The sequence below is a fragment of the Temnothorax nylanderi genome, unplaced genomic scaffold, assembly GCF_030848795.1.
Source record: "Temnothorax nylanderi isolate EJ_2023f unplaced genomic scaffold, tnyl_v1.0 TNYL_tig0171_pilon, whole genome shotgun sequence".
Classification (NCBI taxonomy): domain Eukaryota; kingdom Metazoa; phylum Arthropoda; class Insecta; order Hymenoptera; family Formicidae; genus Temnothorax; species Temnothorax nylanderi.
Genome location: NW_027249233.1, coordinates 139,251 through 156,485, shown reverse-complemented (window position 1 = coordinate 156,485; position 17,235 = coordinate 139,251). Strand labels below are relative to the sequence as shown.

The 17,235-nt window shown below is 34.4% G+C and overlaps 5 protein-coding genes and 1 long non-coding RNA gene across 9 annotated transcripts in view; 2 read left to right on the top strand and 4 right to left on the bottom strand.

Moving 5' to 3' along the window:
• The window catches only part of LOC139778027 (uncharacterized), a 40,883-nt gene extending 26,644 nt beyond the window's left edge, over positions 1-14,239 (top strand). For both annotated transcript variants that reach the window (XR_011719464.1, XR_011719463.1), the window contains exon 3: positions 13,723-14,239. This is a non-coding gene — a long non-coding RNA (uncharacterized lncRNA). The remainder of the gene's footprint in view (positions 1-13,722) is intronic.
• Positions 726-5,241, bottom strand: LOC139778003 (dynein beta chain, ciliary-like). Its single transcript, XM_071715733.1, has 11 exons — positions 5,142-5,241; positions 4,662-4,873; positions 3,846-4,049; positions 3,533-3,724; positions 3,239-3,448; positions 2,611-2,885; positions 2,427-2,545; positions 1,863-2,180; positions 1,643-1,736; positions 1,298-1,504; positions 726-972 (listed from the first exon to the last, which is right to left on the bottom strand). Exons 1-11 carry the CDS (start codon positions 5,239-5,241, stop codon positions 726-728), a joined length of 2,178 nt encoding a protein of 725 aa, XP_071571834.1.
• LOC139778026 (dynein beta chain, ciliary-like) lies at positions 5,423-6,807 on the bottom strand. The gene is made up of 4 exons (XM_071715775.1): positions 6,647-6,807; positions 6,206-6,439; positions 6,018-6,125; positions 5,423-5,774 (listed from the first exon to the last, which is right to left on the bottom strand). The coding sequence occupies exons 1-4, from the start codon at positions 6,776-6,778 to the stop codon at positions 5,529-5,531; spliced, it is 720 nt and encodes a 239-aa protein (XP_071571876.1). The 5' UTR covers positions 6,779-6,807; the 3' UTR covers positions 5,423-5,528.
• On the bottom strand, positions 6,903-12,383 carry LOC139778022 (serine protease snk). Of its 3 annotated transcripts, none has more exons than XM_071715768.1 (6): positions 12,242-12,383; positions 11,769-11,904; positions 9,863-10,063; positions 8,633-8,904; positions 7,919-8,214; positions 6,903-7,521 (listed from the first exon to the last, which is right to left on the bottom strand). In XM_071715768.1, exons 2-6 carry the CDS (start codon positions 11,854-11,856, stop codon positions 7,227-7,229), a joined length of 1,152 nt encoding a protein of 383 aa, XP_071571869.1. In that variant the 5' UTR covers positions 11,857-11,904; positions 12,242-12,383; the 3' UTR covers positions 6,903-7,226. The 3 variants fall into 3 exon arrangements, with proteins under 3 accessions (XP_071571869.1, XP_071571871.1, XP_071571870.1); XM_071715770.1 differs by having other exon boundaries at positions 9,863-10,060; XM_071715769.1 differs by having other exon boundaries at positions 11,769-11,942; positions 12,242-12,382.
• On the bottom strand, positions 13,460-14,642 carry Galla-1 (cytosolic iron-sulfur assembly component galla-1). Its single transcript, XM_071715772.1, has 3 exons — positions 14,234-14,642; positions 13,760-14,023; positions 13,460-13,671 (listed from the first exon to the last, which is right to left on the bottom strand). Exons 1-3 carry the CDS (start codon positions 14,409-14,411, stop codon positions 13,571-13,573), a joined length of 543 nt encoding a protein of 180 aa, XP_071571873.1. The 5' UTR covers positions 14,412-14,642; the 3' UTR covers positions 13,460-13,570.
• A 141-nt stretch (positions 14,643-14,783) lies between these two features.
• On the top strand, positions 14,784-17,178 carry LOC139778024 (2-oxoglutarate and iron-dependent oxygenase domain-containing protein 3). The gene is made up of 5 exons (XM_071715771.1): positions 14,784-15,062; positions 15,318-15,755; positions 16,071-16,224; positions 16,316-16,442; positions 16,513-17,178. The coding sequence occupies exons 1-5, from the start codon at positions 14,974-14,976 to the stop codon at positions 16,659-16,661; spliced, it is 957 nt and encodes a 318-aa protein (XP_071571872.1). The 5' UTR covers positions 14,784-14,973; the 3' UTR covers positions 16,662-17,178.
• Positions 17,179-17,235: the final 57 nt, after the last annotated feature.

Genomic DNA, 17,235 nt, shown 5'->3' with positions numbered 1-17,235 from the left:
TGGTTTTCACAAAGCATAAATGTAGAAAAGCCGTGAAGCTGGCGTATCATTTTGTAAAAACTTATCATCAAGTATTGAGAGTTCTGACTTTATTTTTAATAGTTTTATAGCTCTTTATGGATTAGACAAATAGTTCGGGTTATTAAAGCACAAAAAATGCTTCCGGACAAACAAATACCAGATTCACGCTGCGTCTCACATTGTCCTACGGAAATTACCTCATAATATTTAGTGCTACATTTCAAAAGATTTATAATTCTAGATAAATTCTGCAAAGAAGTTATTATTGGGCCATAAATATTATTTGTTTTTATTTTTTATGAACAAAATTTACGATTAAAAATAAGATTACTACAAAGTTGTTTAAAGATCTTACGACGATATATTCCTGTGCTTGCACCAAACCTAACTTGATTCGATTACACGTTTCCTCGAGCATGAAAATGATGTTTTCTTCTTCCGCTAAGTCGGCCTTGAAGAATTATATTGTGGTTAATGACGGAAGAATCGTAATATATGAGTGACAAAAAAAAGACCAGGCTTTATTAAGATAAAGTTCAAATTAGCTGAAAGATCAAGTTTTGTTATTTATTCGCATTTCTGTAGCGCAATTTATAATCTCCTCTTTTTAATTAATCGTTTCAACATAAATAATTAAGAAAGCATTATTTTATTTTTCAACACACAATGTATGGTCGATATAAGTGCGCCTATTATTGAGGACCCTATATACAATGACGTACTCCGTAGTGCTTTCGTTCCATTGCAATGTCAGGATCTACGCGTGGTATTAAAGTTCCCATTCTCATAATATCAAGCAGCAGACGCTCGTAAAATGCATAGAAGCCCTCGGGATCGTCCGGATCCACCGCAGGACGAAAGACAATGTGGGGTATCTCGAGTGACAGATGAATCTCGAAAAGAGGTGACACGCTACTTTCCGGATCAGTTTCATCCAGCAGATAACATATGCTGCGGCACATAGATACATATCGCGTGAAACAGTCGGATTTCATTATTAATTAGTAGTATCTAGAAAGTGATAAAATCAAAAAGAATTCTAACAGCACGTTAATGTTTAATTTTTAGTTTTTACAATCTCCAGCATTCTCAGAATTCGAGGATTTAATATAGAAGAAATATTTTGCTTAAATACTATTGTATGTGTGTGTGATACAGTGAACTTATTCGATTAAGTGTCATCGATTAATGAACAATGTAAATAATGTGATAGTATTAATAATCAATTAACAGACATTGTATTAACTTTATGTAAATGTTTAATAAAACTCATTACCTAGTAGAAGCGGCTTGGATTAAAGCTTTTGATATCAAGTTGTCGACATAAACGAGATAAGGCTTCCATTTGATCATATTCTGAGCGATTTCCTCGTCCGTTAATGTTATTTCGGTTGTCGCCATCATTCGTTCGTTCTTTTTCGTTCCGACCACTTCATTTTCCATGCCATCGCGAACAATTATTCTTTCCTTTTCTTCATCAATTCTGATGATAAAGATAAAAAAAATATTTTATGACAAGTACAAAATTTTTTAATTATTAAATTTTATTGCTGCTTACGATTTAAGAGATTACACAAACAAGTTATGTAATCTAATATTAAGAAAGGATTGGTTGTCACACCTCAATCTACTCGGTAAAGTTTGCGATTCTTTTACATCATCTGTTATTTCTTCGAGTTCTTCAAATTCTTGCTTTTGCGTATCTATTCGCGCGTCTGTAACGAATATGTCATCATTTTATTTTTCGGCCAACTTATAGAACTTTAAAATTCGAAAAATTGTCTTTCGTCATATAAAAAAATTGAAAGTCTTTAGAAACAAGAAATAAATAAGAAAATTACTTTTGTCCAATTCAATCTCATCTTTCTCATACACTGAATCGGGTAGCAAATCGAAGAAAAGTTTATAATTTTCATCCAAGACTCGATTTAGCTCTCTACTGGTATGCTCGATCTGATTATATCTCTTTTGGAAATTCTCGTCGCGTTCACTCACGGCGAGCAAATTCTCATCTTTAAAATCTTTGCGCTCTAATATCGGGGACATAGCCCACGAGTAAATTATTCGCAACAACGTATTGATGTTTTCTTGAGCGTAAAAGATTCGCGAATGTAACTTTCGCACCAGACCCAGCAAATTATCTATATACTCTGGCACTTCTGTGAAACGAATCCTCGGTGTATGGTGAAACATTGATTTTATTTGTCCGTTTATATTATTGATTATTGTTGTGAAGCAAGAGAAAAAGTTATCTAAAGGTATCGCGGAGGTGCCGCAAAAGTTTTGAATTACAAAGATTTTAAAAATTTACTTATACGTTACTTTTGGTTTATTATTAGCAATAATATAATATATCTAAATGTTTTTATATACAATACATGATCTGTCATAATTAAAAATTTCACCTGGAGAATTCCAATTATAGTTTTCCTGGCCAATGCGAATGACTTCGTCCACTTTTTCAATTTCGTGCTTCAATAATTCAAATTCCACGGGCAAAATATTATTCCTTATCCAATTGTACCTGCCATTTGAATAAACGTATGCAGATCGAACTATTTCTCGTCATTTAATGATGCGTTTACTCACCATTGCACGAGCAAACTGAGATTGTAGGTACTCTCAAAAAAATACTGCGTTCTATAATATAATTGAATCGCTTCCTCGGTTAGGTCCGTTCTCTTCATAGTGATCATAAAACGAGTTTCTCGCAATAAAGCAGTCAGTTCCGGATCAAAGTTTAAATCGAGTAGCTTGTTTTCATGTATTGTTAATAAGCTTTTCGACAAATGAACGTTGCTTATATCGACTATCTTGTTGGCCCAGTCGGTGAATATTTTATGCTCCATCGCGTCCATGAGTGACTTATAAGGACACGACGTGCTTTTATTGACACAATTCAAGAATCGGACGAATACATTAGATATCATAAATGCTTTAATATTCATTTCAGATGATTTCTTTTTGAATAAACACATTATCGTAAATAAATATGTAGCTAACGGTAATCGTATAGGGAGTGATACTTGATACATGTCATGAAACTTTATAAAATTAAGATATTACAGTAGGTATTTAGTATATTATAGAATGAGAGAGAGAGAGAGAGAATATCTACGTAAATAAATAAAAACATTGAAAAAGTAACTAATTGTAAGTTAAAGGATGATATCCAACGTCGCTTTTTGCTTTCTTCTAGGGTTTTATGAAATGTTACCTGCATTTGATCGTATTTTGGTTTGGTTTCACGTGCTATTCTGAGGTTTATCAAAGGATGGTCAATTAATTTCGCACATTGCATTGGATAGTCTATCCGTTGGCGCAATTGCGCCAACGTACACAATGCGCCAGCAACATGTGGGAAATACTGATCGGTTTCAATCCATTCGTCCTCCTTATAATCTTTGAAGGTGCTGTCAAATATGACCTGGAAAAGGTAAATGGAGTCTAAGGCTCATCATCTATCATTACGGCTATATTATGTCTATTAAATATCAATATTGTAGCGCACTTTAATATCATCGAAATGTCCATGAATTCTTTGAAGCAATCTCTCGTAATTGTGCCATAATTGTGCCATAATGATTGGTCGATTGGCCATTGAGCCTAGAATCCATATTGCTTTAAAAATAATTTCAGTATTGTGACATTCAGAAAATGCTTGATCGAATATATTTGCCAGCTCTCTGTCAAACTCTTCTACCTACGGTAAATGAGTCGACAATGTTTTACATTGAAACGGTAATCTTACTAATATATGAAAAGCAGTGATCATACACAGCGTATAAAATACAAGTATCATGATACGCGATTATCGCGCTTACCTTTACTAAAAAAGAATTAACGTGATCTGTGAATCGTATCTCTTCCGGCATCAGAATATCGTACTCTAATTCGGCAAATTCATTGTAAATTTTAACAAATTTTTCATGAATGTCATATATTTTGGAACACAATGTTTTCTTTTTTAAAATCGCGAATTCCATTCTTTCTAGCTTAAAATATTCTTGAGCCGTCTCAAATAACATCTGACAAATAGTATGCAATAATTCATTATAATTAATCATTTATAGATAAATTGTTTTGTGCTTAAAATAACAATCATATTTTTCTTACATTATATAAAAATGCATTTTTATTTTTTTGTATTTTCAAATTTTGTATATATACCTAAGTGAGTGTGCGTGCAGTGAGTGATACACATACATATGTAACTATATTTCGAAACTATTAAAATTTTCAGATTAATTGACGAAAAAATTAAAAACAGTGTGCGAGTTCAATTATGAAAAGCATAATTTAAAAAATGTTACATTTATTTTAAAAATCAGCATTACAAACTTTAATCTCTCCCAAACGTTTCTGAAAATTCATTATTCTTCCAAGCACCAATTCATCGTCAAAATTCCATGGAATTAGTTCGGTTGAATGTTTAAAGTAATTATCCAATTTACTTCGAAACGTTTCAAACATTTCTGTATAATAAGTTAAAATATTTGTCACATGCACTAAACGTTTCAGACTATCCTCGATATCACCAGTAAACAAAGTACTCTGATCCAAATATTTCGTGGCCTGCGAAGAATATCTTGATTGCTCGAGTATCTCAATATAAAAATATCTATGTTTTTCTTACGTACCTCAGCAATTAGTAGATTAGATATTTCGGATAATAGCGTGATTATTCGCGTTGGGGTGCAATAATATTTTGAATTTGACCATATGAGGCACACGCAGTGCAATAATGGTTTCAATTTCGGCTGTATGTCTTGGAATTCGGTATTTTGTATATCTTCGAAATGAGGTTCCAACGCTTTTAAGTAAGCGCATACATCGCGGGCTTCAATCACCGCTTTTAAGACACGAATAAAAAATTTTTGTATTGAATTATGTAAATTAAATCAATTTGCAAAATTACGTGATTTTAGCGTGATTTCATGACGTGATTTTTGGAATTATTAATTTATTAAAAAATTAATTAACTCTGCTTTTCCTTTAGAATAATTCATTAGAATAATGTAGCGATATATTACAGTAAGAAAAAGACGAAACGCCTAATCGACATAATTAATTAATACTCGTTGTAGTATATCATTCGACTAACGCTAGCAAGATCTAACCAGCGATAACGTCCTTCAACAGAGCCTTGAAACGCGGTGAACAAGGGCTCTTGGTTAATTCTAGAATAGATGCCATCTTTTTCACTCGTAGATCCCTCATTTGACTGTGAATAGATTCGACGTTTACAAGTCGTTGACTCCAAAAATCAATTTCTGCAAGTGCATTGAGTGCATTGTTGAGGATTAACGCTTCTTCTATTCTCAATTCATCTTCTTAATGAATTAAACTTGGTTGAAAATCAGTAATTCGGGAAAATCAAAAATGTATTCTTATGTTTTTTTATGTATTGTATATTCCACATAAAAATATACTTATATTACATTTTAAGAAGTAACGTATATGAAAAAAATTGGTCTAAAGTTTTGAACGTTACAAAACATTTGCTTTTAATTTTGCTTAAATGCTGCAATACCTGCACTCGGTAGCAACTGCTTATCATTTCTGGGGCTTTCTTCGTTTAGCGTATCACCGATTTGCGAGCACCATTTCGTTACGATAGTTTCTATGTTGCTTTTTAAAGGAAGATCGACCTCGACCCCGCCGCTCTGCTGCGCTTTCCATTCCGCCTCGAATATCTGTTCGATGCCCATTGGCATCGGTAGTAAAGTTTGTCCCATCATCTTACCTTTGACCTGAAAGAGATAAGGTATTTCTCGTCGATATTTTGACCGGTTGATAAGGACATTTTTGGTCCATTTTGAAATTTAACACTCACAATCAGTTAATACCGTGAAGATTTGAAGAATATCTTTTAATAAGAAATCTTTTTTATTAAGATAAAAGAAGTAAATTACATATTTTGGGATAGCAATAATACCTGTTGTATGCATAAATATTATATCTTGTGAGTTAAGAGTTAAAACTACTTCTTGTACCTGGCATATCATATTGCGAAGATCGTAAACGTGCTTTTTCATGTCCTCGCCGATAACGCGTGGCCAGCCCTTGTGGTTCTTCGGATTCGATAATATCGGTACATAAGCCTAGGCAGAAAGTTCGCGTAAGGGTCAGTCCCTTTTCATAGACGCGAACGATATTTAATTCGAACGTGCAATCGCGCTACCTCCTCAACCAAGACGGATAGTTCCTCGATAGGTTTCGAAGCCATATCACCGGGTATAATGACGTTCCTATAATTTTCTTTCGTGATCTCGACAGGGTCTTTTTTTATAAAATACGATGCCTTTACCCAACCTGTCGGTGGTATCTCGAGAAACGGCACTAACACACCAGCCGGATTTAGTTGTATTATCAGAATCATCTCCGACGGTGTATCGAAGAATTTCATAACCGTCTCCTGACATTTATGTAATACAAATAAAATAAAATAAGTGCTGAACGATTTATTTGTTTAACAAAAATTGATTTTGGATTGCTGTCGCACGAAGATAGAAAATTTCAGTTTGGATGGAGATATCTTAAATCGTGGTGATGAATGATATTTAAAGAAAATTTGATTTTGTTAATTTGGGTTAAGGTTAAGATTCAGAGGAAAATATTGTACCTTGTATTCCTCGTTTGTTAACATCTTTACCCATTTGTCGAGTTTAATTTTTCTCGAAAGTACCAAATATTTATAGAGAAATTCAATACGATCATCATCCTCCTTCTTCTCCTCATCTTTCTTATCAGCCATTTTCTAGATTTACGAGAAAAATATTCGTTATCCTCAACGCTATTCAACTGAACAATTTGAACGTTGCCGATTTGTTTTCACAGACAAGTTTTTTTTTTCAGAATAGAGAGAAAGATAAACAAGCTGAATATTCACGTTTTATTGAAGCACGTATACATACAGAATGATATATATTATTCGAGAGCAGAATCATACGTATAAAAGTATAAAATTCGCTAAAGCGCATTTTGTAAGATATAAGGAATTGAAAAAATAAATGCTGCGTAGACTGAGTATACGAAAAGCTTCAGACTAGATATCGTAATAACTATATGTAATAACACCACTACTATACCACAAGTCGCTTTAAAGTATCTAAATCGCGTCACGTCACGTCGATCATTGATCGCTGAACGGAAAGTCTCGACGCGGACGTCTCGACACATCTAGTCGAAAAGCGATCCATCTATCATTCGTCGATCATTTCCGGCCAGACTTCCTTCTCGATCCATTCCAGGAAGGAATATACCGCTGTATATACTCCCGGTATAGAACTTCCGCAATTTTGGCCGAAAGCCGTAATTCCCACAATGTTACAACCAGACTCGGTGAGCATTAACAAGGGCCCGCCGCTATCTCCGTGACAGGCGTCCGACCTTCTTGTGACGTTGGTATCCAATACGCACAGCATACTTTCGTCCAAACCGCGGGGTAACTTGCCGAAACCATCGAACGATTTCGCGCACGATTCCCTGTCTACGAGGCTGAAAATTGGAGCGTAATTTAAATAGTATGTAAATCGCGGGGTTTTGCGTTATACAAAGATATATTTATAACAGATATACGCAAGAATATGTGTACACGTATGTTTCGTCAATCGCCAAAATTTTATTAATTAACTTTGGCTACGTACGAATCGGACTTTACTCCTTTTTTCAATCTATACATAATTATATACGTAAAGATGGTTTTTTTACCGCAAGATATGTACAAAACCGCAAAGATACTAGCTCGAAGTCAAATAAGAAATTTGGTTTTTAGTAAAAGAATTTCAGTAAACATATGTTTGAAAAGAGTTTTCCAAAGAGTTATTGCTAAAAAATATTGCTAAAAATAGTAAAAATGTATGTATTATGTTTTGTATTCTCGTTGTATTCTCACCTGAGACCCGGTGTCTTCATCAATTTGGTACTGCTGTCCTCGTCGAAGCTGGTAGCGCCCCAGCCAATCACGATAAACGTTAGGTTCGATCGTACATCCATGGAGTCTAAAGATTTCGTTTGGATACAGATCGGCCGTACGTTACTCGCCACGCGTGCAGGCGTACTTAATTTCAAAATAGCCACGTCGTTGTAATTCACGCTGCGCTTATATTGCGGATGCGTTATTACGTTGCTTATGGGAATTCGTTGCGCATCGTCCCCAACGTTCTTCAGATCTTCGCTGCCGACTCTTACCTGTGAGAGCAAAGAAAATTTGCGATCCTTAAACGATAGGCAAGATCTGTACATTTGATCATCGACAAAGACGGAAATTATATGTGTTATCGATTTCGTTTCTATATATATATTTGCGAAATTTGAACTTGAATGTTCACTATCTGCGACATTTATGCGTCGACTCTCGACTCCGATCGCATGAATTAATGATACTTAATTGATACTCTTTGCGTTTATCACTCGGAGAGAAAAATTGAAAAGACTTTTCGCCCGACTAAAATATTTTTATTAATAAGTATTTTGCGCGAATCTAAATCTAGTTTCTCTTATTTTTATCCTTTTCTCTTTTAAACGAAAGATTCGAATCGATCGCAGATATCTCGATAGTCAGTTCAAATAAATCGCGACCTTGAACTTGGAGCTCGCTGTTACTTGCCTCTATCGGCACTTTCTCCTGTACATTATTGACGCAGTGAGCAGCGGTCAACACATATTGCGAGGAAATTAACGTGCCACCGCAGTTGTACTTGATAGCTTCCGAATTTTCGTCGTCCTTATTTTCGTTCTCGTACCCCAGAGCGACCATGTACGGGAATTCCCCGTGTTCGGTTTGCGTGCCGCCGAATATGTTGAACTGCACTTCAGCCGTAACCGTGCCCCTCCTCACCTTACCGTTGGTTCCAATCTCGTTCTCGTACTGGCGACATGCTAAAAATCCAAGCGCACCGACGCCGACGCGACGTCCGTTAAAAACCCATCTCTTTTGCATTTTAAATTAAAGAACACAATCAATCGATTAGCTAACACCGTTAACGCGAAACCGCGACCTGTCCGGATCTATGGAACCGGAACCGTAACCGTAACCGTAACCGTGACCGCGTAAAGCCATGACGATTACGTCACCGTGCGCGTCTCCCACTTCAAGGCCGTTCATTATTTAAACGAGATTCTCGGAAACGATGATCGTGCAATTTGCGTACGCGCGCATGTTACTATAGGTACATGTACATTAAAACAGTGATAAGTATATGATAAAAATTAAAATAGCTTTGTTGTTGACGTTTAAATGGACGCGTTTGTGTAAATACTTTGGTATTTCAGCAATATCTTAAAATCGTATACAAAGTGACATAAACACGCTATAGTGACAAAACATATCGACGTTGGATTTTGTCTTCATTTGGATGAAGAAAATAAGAGCCATTATCAAAAGTTATAGCAGCTAGTTGAAAAACCTGTTTCTGAATAAAGATAGAATGTTAATCGATAGCGATTTCGTGGATGCGGAGTATAATTATCATTCGTCGATCGGCTTTCTCGTCGCTCGTCGCTCGTCGCTCGTTGCTCTCGTCTCTTTATTATTTCAAAACAAAAAGATATCTCTCGGTCGAGTGGCACAGTAATTTGTAAAACCAAGTGATAGACTTTAGTCTGCGAAATGTATCCTAAATGTAGGGGTTGATTGGGCGTAAAAAAATAAAAACGAGTCAATTCATGAAATTTTAAGAGAATAATTTTAGCGCTTAACTCAGTCAGCGAAATGCGTTGTAAATATCTGTAGAAATTAAATTCCGTCGCAATTCTTCAGTTTTCGGATCACCATGAAACGGTTATTCTACCATAAAAAAAAAAGAAAAAAAAAACAGAAAAGTGATATCATGTATACCTATCTCTGCTGGTCGAAGTCCTATTTTGTCCGTAATATTGAACTGACAACAAACTATTTCCGTGAAATCCTGGAAACCGCAACGTCCCGTAGAATCCGAGCTTCTTTTACCTTCTGTTACTTCTTGCAGTCTGGATGGACATTCGTATATCTTTTTACACACGCCTGGCCTGCCGTCCTCCGTCCTGCAGTAACTTCCTTCTGTGTGTCAACCAAAACGAGGTTACATTTCGATTTAATCGTAGGGGAAGCCCATGAGGAAAAGCATGAGTCATTGAAACTAATCTAAACGCACGACCCACACTTTTACTCGGGTTTACATACTATTTTCGAATGATAGCGTTTATTCGCACACACGGTATAGAATTTGAGAAAATCCTAAACTAGAAGGATAAAAGAAAGAGAGAATATTATACCTCCCTCCCCCCATCTCTCTCTCTCTCATTATATAGAAATATTTTTCTTTTATGGATAACTTAGTTTAAATAATTTGATCTCAAAAATTCAGATTTAAGTTTTATTTTGGAAAAATTATAAAATTATAAATCAAAATACTTTAAAGATTAAATATAACAAAAATGAGTTCTTTCTGCGATACATGAAATAAAATACATATATGTATATACAAGTTTCGTCTTTCTAGATTGCGAATAAATTTCACCATACGATTTAATGAAAACGATTTTCGCAATCGTGGTTGCGTAACAGATCGATAGACCAATCGATAAGCGTCGGAAAATTACGTACACACGACGACTTTTGTCGATCTTTCGTTTGAATTAATTACATGCAAGTACCGTATCGCTGTGCGGTACTAGTAGTAGTAAAAGCATCATTGTATTTTACAGCAGCGGGGAAAAACAGTCACGTCACATAGCCGCGAACGTTGTCCGCGAATGTTGTTCGCGACACCGCAACATTAATTGGAATCAGGGAATATTTTGTAGAACTTGTAGAATTGCATAAACTATAATTATAAATTCTCGATAATTAATGATATTCTATAATGAATTTGGAGTTTATTTTTATTCAACGAAACTGTCGAGACATCAACAAATTCCCAACGATTAAACAAGGAAGATATAGTTTCATATATTTCGAGTTTCGGAAGAACGAACAAATATTAAACTTATATTTCTCGATTAATTACATATAAATTCTAATTCTAATTCGAGAGTTAATTACAAAAATATCTAATATGAATTATTGGAATGTTATCCTTCATTTTTTCGAAAGAAAAATGGACTTTAATTAAGTGGCTCATAGAATCAGTTATCAAAATTAAGATTGAGTTAGTGGATATATCTCTAATATATTATAGAAAGCAAAGAAAAACTGTCGATAGTAAGTATTGAATGTAAGCACTGGATCAACATCCAATTTGTCATTTCGATTTTGCGCATATCAACATTAGAATTGGAAAAGTGTGTTATCATATAACACGAGGTGTGAATCATATCGTTTTCATAACAGAAAATGAGTTAAGTAGGAAGTAAATAAGCGTGTGTGTATAGTTGCGATAACGATTCACCCCGAACTCCATATTATGACGTTTATCTAATCGTAGCTTCGGCAGGTCAATAGCAGGTCAATAGCAGTTATATATTTTGCTAAAGTCGCTTCAATTTAATCAAATTATTCATAGTACTTCCCATAATGTAATAAAAACCCAACTATATCAGGATTGATGTGTTAATCCTGGAACGCACGAGTTGTTTTCATTACGTTTTACTCGTAAACGGTAATAATAACGGAACAGTAAGAAATTCTTGGTTGATATGTGTAAAAGGTCAGATATTTTTCGAACAAGTTCGAAAGAAAAATATTATTTCAAATAAAAATGTTTAATACTCTTATTAATATTTCTATTGGCTAAATGTATTTAATATTCACATATATTTTATACCGTAAAGTTCCTCTTGCATTGGTAAGCCATGCGTAAAAAACTTGAACAAAAGGACGATGAGAATCGAGAAGGGCAAGCTGAAGTCCATCTTGAGTACACGATGATTTATAACGTTGGACACATTCACTTGACTTGGCTAAAAGAAGGATGTCCACATGTATACCTACAATCGATCTTAAAGAAAAATTTATTTACAATTTTTTAAATTTAGATTTTAGGAATTTAATTATATACCACATACACAATAAACATATATAATATATAAATAATATTTTTAAACAGTTACATTTTGCATTTATACGATATTCATAGATTTATAAAAGTGTACAACTTAAAAATTCACTAAAATTAACTTAATAGATAGGAAGAAAAGATAGAGTTTGAAAATGTAACTATAAATACAAACTCAAGTTTTTAATTTAAATTACAGACTTTATATTTTTTAATGATAATAATTAATTAAAGATTCTTACAGAGAAATTTTTTTTTGCACTTCAAGTGGTTCACTCCCTAAATAGATCGCTTATTTTCAAAGACATTCGATGATATTTTCTTCCAGAAACTTCGACTCTGACGATGTAAGAGAGAAAAAATATTTGCGATGCGCTGCCCGATTCGCGGCTCGAGGCTCGAGACTCGAGACTGCTCGAGACTGCTTGAGACTCGATTGACGACTCGACTGACGACTGACGCCACGCGATGCGAATGTGATCCGGTATAGTCATTGCAGAAGCGGTAGAAATGTGTAGAACCACTGACGCCCGCATCAAAGCGGCACCTTTGATCACTATCGTATATTGCGCGCAACGCTGCATAAATCACGCGACGTTCCGCGAACGTTGCACGTGTGGTTTGCCCAATTTGTAATTATTCACTGTTCTCTACAGTGTAGTACATATAGTACGTATATTATATTACGCATGTAAAATGTCCATGCATCACGTGTGAATCGTGTGATGCATTCATTCGCGAGCATTCCCCTCTGTGACGCATTATTTAGAAGCGTCAGAATCAGAATAGTGTGAGTGATAGTGAGAATTGGACGAATTGGTTTTAAAAATAAGGGCCAGATATCGAGTACACTTTGTTAAAAATTATTTTATGCAAATTGTATGTACCTCTTTTACACTCTATTTATAAAAGAAAATATTTCTTAAATTTTTCAAGAAATATTAATTTCTTTTACGATTTTTTTTGAAAATATGTTTGGTACTTTATTCATATTTTAGTCATTTTAGTAGTTTACATTAATTATTAAATGTAATTTGATAAAAAAAATTAAAACAAAGTTATTTATTATTATAAGCATTAAAGAAATTTTTTTAAATATTACCAATGATACGAAATAATTAAATTGTTTTATTCTACTAGGCCTAATCGCTATTCTAATTTAGATCGTTCGTATATATTACGTGTAGGATTTCATGCCGACAAAATTTTTATTACGTTTTCATAAGATGAATATTTCTGTAAATTAATAAGTTCCGAGAAATATACATATAATTAAAATTATATAATAGATTATATTCTTCATCTCTCTTTTTCAGACATACATCTCTATTAGAAGAACGCAAGATTGCGATTATAAAGTACCAAAAATTTAATTTACAATGATTGCAAATGATTTCTATTGAAAGCGCTTCATTGCAATTGTCCGCGAGATGAATTGGACTTAATTATACGCCAGTATATACACAATATACATCATTTATTTACACAATATAACGTACTAGATAAAAATTGTATTTCTCGAAAAAATTTCCGAAAGAAGTAGTATATCACGAGTACTTGATCACGAAACGCTAATAATCCTCTTCTAGGATGCATTTTTCCACCAGTTCCCGTAAGTTTGGATTTTCCATCGCAGCCGCTATACGTTCCTTGTCATTAATTTGTTTATTAACTGTAATTTAATACGTAATTGAATTAAAAACAAGAGCTATGTGTGTTTCAGTGCTGAAGGAGGAAAACTGAAGGAGATGCGTACGTACTTTCCTGTTCAGTGGAATGTGCACCTTTCTTGATATAGATATCTAATTTAAATAACGCCGATAAATGACGTTCCAATTTAATGCGGATGCATAATCCTATGAGGGTTGCCAATGAACAGTGAGGCACTGTAGGATTAAACTCAACACGAATCACAGAAACTCCTCCAGGTGTGCTGTGGCAAACTTTTATGCAATCTTCGTAAACAACGTCCAATTGCTCCAAGGTTTGTGGTTTCTCAGGATCCTTGATCGTCCTTAATAAATCTGAAAAGCAACGAAACATTGTCGAGTGAATATACAGAATCGAGAGAATCGACAGAATCTGCACCTGAAAAATGTCAGTAATTACTCGAGCGTTTTAATAAGCTTAACAATAAGGGACAAGACATTTGTAAATGTCGCACCGTCTCTCTAACATTGGACAATATCCGAAAGGTCGCGCGATACAAGACACAAATAGAGCGCAAAACTTGCCGTAAACGGATTCTTTTAATTCGGTATCCGTCTTTAACATTTGATTATTCGTCGTCAAGAGATCCTCTGCCGTTCCCATGACTGCCTCCGGCAGTATACCATCCTTTATCTTTCCGCCAATTGATAACTTTCGGAAAAAGGATAGCATGTTTATTAACGATAATAACAAGAAAAACATAACAGCATGGTGTGAATTACGTCATCTGCATTCGCGGAGACGAGCGACGAAAGACGTCAGCGAGGATAACGCGACATTCGGAATATTATATGGCTAATGGCGTTGTGTAGTTGTGTTACTACACTTGGTTAGGGTCCAGGGTGGGTCCAGGGTCGCCAAGTCATCCAACATTTTCGTATTTTAAAAATTCCCCAGAAGTCTCCAAGTTTTGTTTTGCAATCCTGCCATCCTAGGCTGCGTTCGGATTCCCACCCGAGTGCTAAAAATCCTATAATATACGTCACGTGCACTATAGATTTTCAGCACCCAGGTGGGGAATCGGAACGCACCCCTACGTCTGCGCGTATCGCGCGTAAACACCCAGAGTTTTCTTTTTTTTTCCAGGTTGCAAGCGCCAAACGTCTCTAGATATTTATGCGTTATGATTCAGAGAAGATTGACAGACCTGACAATTTGACACTTGTATTTGACATGTAGGTATAAGAAATTGGATTAAACATAAAGATAAACTGATAAAGGATAAAGGAGAGCGATCGTATATACCAGTATACAACTATACACGATGACGACGCAAGAGGTGAGGAGAATGAAGAAAAAAAGTGTAGCTCAGGAGGAAAACAAAGCGGAAAAACCGAGCGAATCGGTTAAGTCGTGAGTATTAAAGCTAATTTTTTTATGTTGTCATAAATGTTTACATTATCGGTCCTCCCTTTCCTATTTCAAATTTTAATATTTCCACATCTGAAAAAGATAATGATTAAATAAATAATATCCAAAATAAAAGAGGATACGTACTCCGTTTCTTCCCTCTGCTGTCATTAAGAAACTATTTCATTTATAGAAGTGAAATAATATCCATGGATATAAAAACAACAATTAACGCCGGTACTACTTTCTATCTTGTAGGAAATATGGACCTATTGTAACGTTTCCCTATCAGAGAGTATGGTCCAGATGCGTTCTGATACTTGGAGTCGTGCTAATAGTTTGGTATAATAACAGACAGGGCAAAGAAGTATATCTAGCAAAACAGAAAGACGTATTGGTAAGTCGTACACAGAACGTTGACTGCTCTATGGATTATAGAGACGAGTTAGAAAAATACCCTGGCTGTGTACCAGAAAAATGTGGCAGAGTTGTAACTGACAAACTCGTCTCGACAACAGAGGCAGATGTTTTACTGAAACTAGCAAAAAGTGGATTAGATTTGGCTGGATCTGATGGTGGCGCGAGTATCCTGGATCTTCATTCTGGCGCTCTTAGCAAGGGCCAGGGTTTTATAAATATCTATAAACAACCAGAAGCAAAGAAAATATTCAACAGCGTGGATTCAGCAATTTATAAGTATGATTTTTAATTACGTATAAATATTTTTTCATTTTTAAATTTAGAGCAAAATTATTTGTTGATGTTCCAAATTTGAGGAATGTTTATAGTAAATCAATAGTACGAGTTGTTTATCTAAACTCGCTTGTATATATCATAAATGATTAATAAATACACTTCTATCTTCTAGAATCTAGATTTTTAGCCTCTGAAACATACATGTATGCAAATCATTAAAAATCATTCTACATATATCTATTTGGTATTCCATATAAAAAAAAACAAGTTATTTAATATTGTACAATGTATGTTAGGTTCTTCCTTAACTTATAGGGTAGTGAAAACGAAAATACAACATGCGGTGGCACATAATTTTGGCATAGATACAAATAACATCTATTTAACCAAACCTACTTTCTTCTCGCGGATGACTAATAAACCCGCGAGAACCGTACACGACGAATACTGGCATCCACATATCGATAAGGTTTGTTCTCGCGACGTTATGTAGCGTCTTTTATTAATCAGGAAGCTTTGTTTTGTAATATAGAATTAAAATATAAAACTATGTATTTCAGGAAACATACGAATCGTTTCATTACACTTCGTTGTTGTATTTAAGTGATTATAATAAAGACTTCGAAGGCGGTCGATTTATATTTATGGACAAAAACGATGTTAATGCTACAGTAGAACCGAGAAAAGGTAAGGCATTGTCAGTTATAAGTTAAATCTATTCTAAGGAGATGAGACTCTAATTTATCTATATTTTCAGGCAGAGTATCAATTTTTACTTCAGGGAGCGAAAATTTACATCTAGTTGAGAAAGTGAAATCTGGTACTCGTTACGCCTTGACCGTATCTTTCACGTGCGATAAGAACGCCGCGATATCAGATCTACGCTTTACCGAGACGTTAAATTAAGATTTTCTATCTCATTAATATTTTTCCATTATACATAACATAGAATATAGTGTCGATGATATTTTCATTCATAAATTGTTGAATGCACAATTGAACAGTATTATAATAGTATTGTAAAGAAAAATAAGTGAAGTATATATATTGTTTTTGAAAATGAATTTGATTAAATAGAATGTTGATATATTAGATATCAACATTCTGAAATTTGTGTTATCATGTGTATGTACAATGTACTTTTGAATTTTAGGAATATAATTATTTTACGTATGATATATAAGCAAGAGAAAGAGAGAGGGAGGAGATACATGTTAAGTCATTCTCCCGATTTTAAAGTTAAATTTGTGAAATAGAAAAATACATTTTTTTCGTATTGAACTTGTGATTATTAATGGGATGAAATACGATGTGTTACATATGTGTTACATATAAGAAAAACTTATGACAGTTGAAATAATATGTATCAAAAATATTTTAATAATAGAATTTATAATAAAAACTATAAAAAGATTTTAATCAATACTTTAGATATTATAATTACGAGTCGATATATTTTATCGTCACTTACAATTTCATC

What these genes read in the sequence shown, in the direction of transcription:
- LOC139778003 (XM_071715733.1), bottom strand. Translation starts at nt 5,241, where the DNA reads ATGAGGGATCTACGAGTGAAAAAGATGGCATCTATTCTAGAATTAACC. An exon ending in CTAATCTACTAATTGCTGAG is followed by an intron (nt 4,050 to 4,661) that starts GTACGTAAGAAA and finishes ACTATTTGTCAG; the next exon opens with ATGTTATTTGAGACGGCTCA. An exon ending in TGAGATTGAATTGGACAAAA is followed by an intron (nt 1,737 to 1,862) that starts GTAATTTTCTTA and finishes TATTCGTTACAG; the next exon opens with ACGCGCGAATAGATACGCAA.
- LOC139778026 (XM_071715775.1), bottom strand. Translation starts at nt 6,778, where the DNA reads ATGGCTGATAAGAAAGATGAGGAGAAGAAGGAGGATGATGATCGTATT. An exon ending in TATCCGTCTTGGTTGAGGAG is followed by an intron (nt 6,126 to 6,205) that starts GTAGCGCGATTG and finishes CTTTCTGCCTAG; the next exon opens with GCTTATGTACCGATATTATC. An exon ending in TTCGCAATATGATATGCCAG is followed by an intron (nt 5,775 to 6,017) that starts GTACAAGAAGTA and finishes TATCTCTTTCAG; the next exon opens with GTCAAAGGTAAGATGATGGG.
- LOC139778022 (XM_071715768.1), bottom strand. Translation starts at nt 11,856, where the DNA reads ATGGACTTCAGCTTGCCCTTCTCGATTCTCATCGTCCTTTTGTTCAAG. An exon ending in AATGCAAGAGGAACTTTACG is followed by an intron (nt 10,064 to 11,768) that starts GTATAAAATATA and finishes GTTGACACACAG; the next exon opens with AAGGAAGTTACTGCAGGACG. An exon ending in ACTTCGACCAGCAGAGATAG is followed by an intron (nt 8,905 to 9,862) that starts GTATACATGATA and finishes TTGGATTTTTAG; the next exon opens with CATGTCGCCAGTACGAGAAC.
- Galla-1 (XM_071715772.1), bottom strand. Translation starts at nt 14,411, where the DNA reads ATGTTTTTCTTGTTATTATCGTTAATAAACATGCTATCCTTTTTCCGA. An exon ending in ATTAAAAGAATCCGTTTACG is followed by an intron (nt 14,024 to 14,233) that starts GCAAGTTTTGCG and finishes GTTGCTTTTCAG; the next exon opens with ATTTATTAAGGACGATCAAG. An exon ending in ACATTCCACTGAACAGGAAA is followed by an intron (nt 13,672 to 13,759) that starts GTACGTACGCAT and finishes ATTAAATTACAG; the next exon opens with TTAATAAACAAATTAATGAC.
- LOC139778024 (XM_071715771.1), top strand. Translation starts at nt 14,974, where the DNA reads ATGACGACGCAAGAGGTGAGGAGAATGAAGAAAAAAAGTGTAGCTCAG. An exon ending in CCGAGCGAATCGGTTAAGTC is followed by an intron (nt 15,063 to 15,317) that starts GTGAGTATTAAA and finishes TCTATCTTGTAG; the next exon opens with GAAATATGGACCTATTGTAA. An exon ending in GTGGATTCAGCAATTTATAA is followed by an intron (nt 15,756 to 16,070) that starts GTATGATTTTTA and finishes CTTAACTTATAG; the next exon opens with GGTAGTGAAAACGAAAATAC.